We start from the raw sequence: 8195 nt of genomic DNA, 5'->3' as shown, positions 1-8195 counted from the left end.
TTATGCCTTGGCAGCTTCAGGGCCAATTTCAGTGCTTGGGAGAGGTCCGGCCCTTGCATCACCCTCTCCTACCTCATCCAGCATCTGTTTGTACTGTCTTTTGAAGAACCCGAGCTGGAAGGAGAAGAGAGGAGACAAAAGTCAGAAAAGGAGGATCCCAGTCTTCCTGGGTTGTACTGCTATAATCAGTTGTAGACAAAGGGCGCAGCTATGCATCACATCGCAATTTCCTCTGGGATGGCCAGAGTTTGGCTCAAAAGATGCACCCCTGGTGTTCCTTACTTCCCAGGTGTGCATGGGCTAGACTGAGACTGGAACCATGGTGTAGACCTTTCTCCCTCATGCCATTTTCCCCAGGAAGCCAGTGTTGGACCCATTGAGGGCTTTACGTGTACACAGTGGGCCACATGTTATGCTTCCCCAGTTAAGCAAACAGTGGCTCTCAGGGGCCATTTGAGATTAAGCGAAATGGTGGGGGGGGGGTCTAAACTCTCTTTCCTTGTGCTCTATGATCCTGACCTGAATTGGGCCAGTATCTGGGAAGTTTAGAACTCTAGAATATGTGGCATCCCTGGGGGTAAAGTTAATGGGGTTACATGCAGCTGCCTTATGCCCAATCAGCCTCTTGGTCCATCAAGGTCTGTATGGAAAGCTCCTCCAATAGCATGTCACAGCCTGGGAAACTCCTACAAGAAAATGACTCAGTGCTACCTCACCTTCCTGAGAAGATATAAATTACCTGCCTACCATCTTCTTCTCACTTTGACACAGAAAGAACTGTATCCTTCTGTATTATACCTCTGAGGATGCCAGTAACAGCTGCTGGCGAAACGTCAGGTTCTGCGATGCCAAGCCCATGGCCATACAGCCCAGAAAATCTACAGCAACTAAAGGTCTGTATTGTCCACTCGAACTGGCAAAGGGTCTCAGGGAGAGGTTTTTCACATCACCTGCTCCCTGACTCATTTAATGAGGTGCTGGGGATTGAACTTGGGACCTTCTGCCTCTTCCACTAAGCCAAGGCCCCTCCCCATAGTTAAGCCTTAAGGATGTGCAATTGGCCACCTTGTGTAGGATGTCAGCTCTTTCCCCTTTTCCCAACCAGGTCCCTGCTCATGACATCTGGCTTGAGCAAGAGTGGCAATCCTGAAAGCCACAGCTGGAGCTCACCTTGTACAGAGCAGCCACAATCAGGGCCAGGAGGATGATCCCCCCCACACTGCTGCCAATAATGACAGGCAGGTAGTTGTAGACCTCCAGGTATTCCAGCACTGTGTTCACCTGCAGCACGGGAGAATCAAATGGTGAGAGGCATCCTCTCCACAGCAATCCCCTCTTTACCCAGAGCCACAGAAGGGGAGGGGGGAAAGAGCTGGGATTCCCTCTGATCCTCACCCGCCTCCTCCTCTTGCGACTGGCTTCCATCCTCCTTACCTGGCTCTTTATAAAACCCTCCTTCTGGCTGTACTTTTTGTCATCGTAGAAAATCTGTGCTGTGCTCTCCACAGTCACTTTCTTCTGCTGGGTCTGGAAGAGAAGGCAGAAACCTGCTAAGTGGCTGAGAGGTTTTGTCAGATGAGGATCAAGGAAGACTCTCCAGCTGCTGATATGCAAAATGCCAGATGTGCAGCTAGCTCTGAGCAGAACTACATCAGAAATGTGTATCAGCTTTATATGAAGTCATCGACCTCCGAGCGGGGCCTGGAGACATCTAAGAATTACAACTGATCTCCAGATGACAGAGATCAGGTCCCCTGGAGAAAACAGCTGCTTTGCACCTGCTGGAATGGCCTTGGGTCAGCCATAGCTCTGGCAGAGGTTGTCCTTGAAAGGGCAGCTGCTATGAGAGCCCTCTCAGCTCCACCCACCTCACAGGGTGTCTGTTGCGGGGGAGGAAGATAAAGGAGATTTTGAGCCGCTCTGAGACTCTCAGATTCGGAGTGGATGGCAGGATATAAATCCAATGTCATCGTCGTCGTCTTCTTCGAAGGGTCTTTGCAAGCTACCTAGTCCAGTCCCCTTGCTCAGGGCAGGAAATCCAGTTCCAGCATCCCTGGCAAATGATTGTCCAGCCTCTGCTTAAACAGCCTTGGTGAAAGAATACCCAACATCACAATGTGCCTCAAGGAATTCTGGGAACCAGTGTTCCCTCTAAGCTGAGTTAATGTAAGCTAGCTCAGTTTTTTAGCCTCCGGATCACACATTTTTGTCTTAGCTGAGAAAAAATGGCCCCGGAGCAAACCAATTGATGCAGTTGCTCACCACTTGAATGCCAGTAGCTCAGGAAGTAGAATTTTTGCTCACAAGACTCCACCCCTTAGAGGGAGTAGTCCTGAGAACCCTAATATGGAGAAACTGCTGAGACTTCTCACAGTGATTCCTCACAGAATCATATTTCCTAAAGACTTTTTTTTTGGGGGGGGGGGGTGTGACTGAAAGTACCATTTTAGTCTGTAATAGCGACTTTTTAAAAAAGTATTAAGCACATGGGAAGGAAGAATGTGCTTTACCCACAGCCTGAACATCCAAATAGACAAGCTGTTGAGGAAAGAAGATGAGAAGCAAAAGGAAGCAAACTACCTGCCCTGAGGGCCAAGCGAAACATGGCAGCCATGGCTTTTGCCGATGGGGTCATGGGCACTTGAAAAGGCACACGGTGGGGAAACAAGATTGCCCATCCCCCCTCCCATGCAACAGCCCTTATGACATTTTTGTAAATAGCCAAATTCTTCTCTAAAATTGCATCAGTGGCCATCATAGGTCCAATCCATGGCCACTGTAACATCTAGTCTGGCTCTGAGATACAACTGATTCTAGAGCAGAGCAGAGCACAGCAAGAGGATGTTAACAGCTTACAAAGGAAAGGGTCCTATCGCTCTCCCTCCCAGGCCCAATAAAGCCCCAGCAGCCACCACCTTACCTGGGACAGCCACTGGAAGCCAAGAGCCCCCCTGATCCTGAACTCCAGCGGCCGCCCCTGCTCCAGAGACAGGATGTTGCAACGGATTCTTTCACAGGCGGCCACAGTACAGTCCTAGGAGGAGGTGGAAAGGCAGAGGGGGTCAGGGAAGAGGACTGAGCGTGAACACCCTCTTGGCCCACAGGGCTGATGCTTATCAAGGTCTTCTCTGGATGGTCCAGTTGCCTCTAAAAATGAGGCTGTTGGCATTACTGGGGACCCAAGCAGGCAGGAAGCAGGTGGTGGTGGGGAGATATTCACCAGAACAGCTCGTTTGTGGAGTTGATTCACAAAATCACTGGACCCGGGAGTCTTTTTTTCAAGGGCACATTGAGCCTGGTGGAAATGCTGAGGAAATAAAAAAACAGAGATTGTGGAATTAGTTAGGGGTATGTGAAGCCTTTTCCCCTAATGGACCCTGAGGGGTAAAAGAGGCTATTTCTGAGCTTGGGGGAAACAGAAGGGGCCCCTGTTTGGCTATGCAGTGTTGTTGGTTTGATAAAGTTTGATAAAGTTCAGCCATGGCAAGAGGGTGGCTCAAAAGCAATAACAGTAAGAATGCATAAGCAAACTAACACACACCACCTCACAGTACCTTATCGTGTGAACTTCTGAGTTCTCCAGAACACTTCATCATGCTGGTGAAGGGTTCCAGAGAACTTGGAAGCTCACACCCTATTTTGTGTCATTTTGGCTGATCCAAATAAAAGATTTCATATGGTTTTGGGAGGTATGTTGGGCGGGGGGGGGGGGGGGTTGCTTTGGACTAACCTGCAACCTCTGGCTGCTTTGAGAAAGAGAGGCAGAATGTAACTCCTGACAGTGACTGCGTGTGAGAACAGAACTAGTAGCTGGATATGAGCGCACAAGAGCTGCATTACTAAATGAAGACTAAGAAAAGATTGGATTTATACCCTGCCCTTCACTTGGAGCGGCCTACAATCTCCTTTCTCCTCCGCACAGCAGACACCTTGTGAAGTAGGTGGGGTTGAGAGCGCTCTCCAAGAACTGCTCTTTAGCGAAACAGCTCTGAGAGAACTTGTGATTGACCTAAGGTCACTCCAGCAGCTGTTGGCTTGGTGTCAGGGGGTGTGGCCTAATATGTAAATGAGTTGCTGCTGGACTTTTTCTACAAAAAAAGCCCTGGTCAAGAGAGTATTAAACAAGGTAAAGGGAGAGACTATCCCATGAAAAACTTCAACTGCCCATTTCCGCACACTGAGCCCTATTAAAGGGACAGGACATTTTTCTCCGGGCCTTCACACAACCATGAGGATAAATCCTGTGTCCATTTTCTGCACCTTAGTATTGAATGTAGTTTCATTAACCTAGCGTAATCCCATTGACACAGTAGCACGGGGATGTACCTCAGTGGCAATGTCCACAGATGCATTCCAAACCCACATCCCGTTCAGCTGCACAGGAAACTCAAATGTCACTGAGACAGGAACTGGTCGCTGAATTGAATTCCTCACCTGAACAAGAAGCAGATCCTTAGTAAAGTGTGAGGGGAAGCTGGAAATCTAACACTCTTTCCTTCTCACTTCACTTGAAGTAAGAGACTTTTTGTTGTTTTCCAGTATTTACATAAACCACCCTTCTGGTGTGCTGCTAGGGAAATTCTTGGAGATTTGGGGTTCTGCCTTGGGATGGCAGAGATTGGGAACAGGAAGGAGTTCAGTGGGGATGTCATTTCATGTTCTTGATATCACATCCAGCTCAAAGGCCGGCCCCACTCCTCCCCTTCACGCAAGGTCCCTTCTATCCTAAGACAAATTTAAAATCTCCCTCCTTATATTTCCCACTGTCCTGTCCCCCATTGCACATCATTTGTAGTCTGTTTCACCAGTTCTCTATGGTATAATGTACAGTCTAAAACAGCCCTCTCTAGGATTTCCATTTCAGCTAGGCTCTATGGTATAGCACAGAATCTAGGAGAAAGGAAAGCCCTGAATTGGTATACCATACAGTCTATGCTCTGAAGCTGCCATTTCCTTCAGGGGAAGTTACAGTATCTGTGTAGTCTGGAGATCACTTGGAGATCAGGCCTCACTTGGAGATTGGTAACCCTAATAACTGCCATGTTCCTCATCCCACGATGTTTAATCTCGCTTGTATCCCTCCCCCCTTACCTCATAATGATGTTCAATTGACTGGTTTCCATTTTCCTCCCCCATGGAAAAGTTGACGTACTTGGTTGAATCGTCAATACTGGAAGAAAAGAGAAGGTCTAAGGTGTATTTCTGAGAGGAGAAGGGAAGAGGGGAGAATCTGGAGGAAAGGAGCAAAGGCATGAGGCACACAGAAAGCTCAGATCTAAAAAGTCCCTTCAATGGGACTGCTCTCTCCCTCCTTGCCTATTCATTGTGACTCCAAGATGAGGCCCAAACAAAGGCAATTTCCTCCAGGTGGCAGGATTTGGGGTGGGATTAACTGGAGGCAGACAAGCACCCTGACCCTTTAACAGAAGCTTGATGAGATGTTGTTTATGCCATGAAAAACTTTAACTGCTCATTTTCACACACTGAACCCTATTAAAAGGACAGGGCACTTCTTTCCAGGCCTACACACAACCTGGAGGCAAACTTCAACGGGAAGGGCGTTCCTCAGGTAAAGTGCCACCACTGAAAAGCCCTGTCTCTGGCCATCACCCACTTTGCTTCTTCAGAGAGAGGCGCAGAGAACAGGGCTTTTGAGAAGGATCTCAAATTATGTGCTGGACTGGAGGGGAAGAGATGGTCCTTCAAGTACCTCAGCTCCAAGCTTTGTATGCCTTCAAGGCAGGAAGTAGCCTTTGAATTTCCACCCAAAAGGTGGTGCAGATCTTTCAGCATGAGAGGTTCAGGACAGACAAAAGGAAATACTATTTTACACTGACAGTGATTAAAACGTGGAATTCACTGTCAGAGGATGTAGTGATGGCCACAGGAATAAACAGCTTTAAAAGGGGATTAGGTTCATGGAGGATAAGTCTATCAATGGCTACAAGCCCTGGTGACTGAGGGGAACCTCCACATCCAGAGGCATTAAGCCTCTGAATCCTAGGGCCAGGAGGCAACATCAGGGGAAAGCCTTGGCCTCTATGCCCTGTTGTTGGCCCTCTGGAGGAATTGGTTGGCCAGCGTGGGAGACAAGTTGCTGGACTAGATAGATCACTGGTCTGATCCAGCAGGGCTCTTCTTACGTTCTTATGTGATATGATCCCTGTATTCAGCCTCCAACAGCTCTCTTTGGACTGGCTGAAGTTTCCAGATAATCTTTAAAGGCAGCACTATATAGAATGAATTACATTCTAACTTGGATGCGATTGGAGCATAGATCACTGTAGCCCAATCCTGGTTTTTGAGGAGTGAACAGCCACAGTTGGCATAGAAGCTGAGACTAATAAAAGGTGCTGTGTGTGATGGAAGAGACCTGAGTCTCTAACCATAGAGAGCAGAATGCAGCAGCACCCCTAAGCTACAAACTCAGTACCTTCTCGAAGAGCAGCTATGAAGAGGTGGAAGGGCAAATGACACGGTGCAAATGTGAAGATTAAATAGTTTTGCATTTACTCCTAGACAGCTTCAGCTTCTGATTTGGAATTTTCTTTTGAAGAGAATTACCTCAGGAAAAATACTCTAAGGTGGCTCTTCCCTAAAAACAACCTTGGTTATTTTGGTGGTGGGGGCAAGCAGTGGGCACTAGCAAGATGGTGTGATGCCAGGCAGGCGTCTGCTTCTGCCTGATAATACTTGTGGTTACTTACTTCTTGACAGAAACATATATGGCATATTTAACGGGCAGTGTTGCTTGGTGAAACATGTCCTGGCTGACGGGGCTGTTGTTTTCACTGGAAAAGGGACACACGGGAAGAGCGAAATGAATCAAAACATACCACACATGCCACTGACCACTCATGTTCTGCAAACACTCCCCTGCTACAATGTATTTTCCTTCAATGGATGCTGTGACTGAACAGAGAGACTCTCTAGGCCCAGCTACATTAGGAATTTAAATCTGATCAAAAGTGGTTCCACAGGTACAGCTGCAGATTTGTAACTGGCTATTCTGCAAGCATGTCCCACTTCAGACACGAGTGGTAAAATAGGATCTACAGGCTTCCCCCATTAGACCAGGGGATGAAAGGACCAGCCTTGTTGAGGTCCCAAGTGACTAGACCTCAACGAGGAGAGTTTTCCTCTTCCAGCCCTTTTCTCTACCTGCCCATCTCACCTGTCTCCAAACCAAACTTTCCTAACTGTGTTTTCAGCATCCAGCACTAATAATAAGAAGAGGATGGCAGGTTTAGTCAGCCTAGAACTAAACTGTGCCTTTGTGTCCTGACTTGCCAGGTACCCACTAATGGTGGGCAAACTCCCAGCCATTTCGGCAACTACCCACTGACGCTCTGTTGGTTGGCAAGTAAAATCAGCCCAGCCAAACAGGAAGGAGCAGCAACTGTCGTCACCATGCGATGATCCAATTCCAATTCCAAAAACCTTTATTGGCATAACAATATATATATATTTTTTAAAAAGTAGCAGTACAAATCAGCCTATATGCCAACAAGAAGAAACAATCAAAGTACAACGATTTGTAACATATGTAGTAATAATAATGGGACAAATTGATAAAAGTTTGGATCAGTGATCTCAAATATTACAGTAATTAAAACGGTTAGAGTAAAAAGCTTAACTATGCAAAGAGGAATCACAGACACACCTTATTTCTCTCACTCACTCCCCCCCCCCTTCCCCTCATCCCTCTTTTCTTTCCACGTTTTCTTGGCCCCTGAGTACATTTGTCAGGAACTCTGCCACTTACTCAGTAACTTTGTGGGGGTTTGTCTGCTAGGAAGAATTCAGTGTCTTTATTGGTCGCAGTCTTGGAGAGTTGAAATAGAGGACTAATCAAATGTGTACATAGTTGAGTAAACAGCAGGCAGTTTAAGAGGATATGCTGACCAGAGTCAGGTTCTTTACAGAGACATCTGCAGAGTCTTTCCTCACAGGGGATACCCTTGTATCTGCCTGTGACCACGGCTGAAGGAAATATATTGAGTCTGGCCAGCATAAACCATGTAATGATGTCACTTCCTGTGTGATCCAGAAGTGCTAGCATCACACAGCGACAATGATTGCTGCCCCCCACAGTAAGTACTTGCCCTCCCCCTCCAGCAACCCTACTTCATGCCCCATATATTGATTTACTTTGAGAACCAATGAGGCATAGGGGTTAAAGTGTGCAACTAGGG

The 8195-nt window shown here is 47.3% G+C and overlaps 1 protein-coding gene across 1 annotated transcript in view; it reads right to left on the bottom strand.

Annotated features, from left to right (window-relative positions):
• ITGAM (integrin subunit alpha M) overlaps positions 1-8195 on the bottom strand; it is a 50272-nt gene continuing 42077 nt past the window's right edge. Inside the window, exons 23-30 of the mRNA XM_060254974.1 lie at positions 6708-6791; positions 5092-5170; positions 4327-4434; positions 3221-3307; positions 2921-3034; positions 1435-1527; positions 1171-1281; positions 1-114 (exon numbers count right to left, since the gene is read on the bottom strand). Coding sequence (XP_060110957.1) covers positions 1-114; positions 1171-1281; positions 1435-1527; positions 2921-3034; positions 3221-3307; positions 4327-4434; positions 5092-5170; positions 6708-6791 — 790 coding nt within the window. The remainder of the gene's footprint in view (positions 115-1170; positions 1282-1434; positions 1528-2920; positions 3035-3220; positions 3308-4326; positions 4435-5091; positions 5171-6707; positions 6792-8195) is intronic.

The sequence above is a fragment of the Heteronotia binoei genome, chromosome 15 (assembly GCF_032191835.1).
Source record: "Heteronotia binoei isolate CCM8104 ecotype False Entrance Well chromosome 15, APGP_CSIRO_Hbin_v1, whole genome shotgun sequence".
Taxonomy (NCBI): Eukaryota; Metazoa; Chordata; class Lepidosauria; order Squamata; family Gekkonidae; genus Heteronotia; species Heteronotia binoei.
This window is presented reverse-complemented; position numbering and strand designations above follow the sequence as displayed.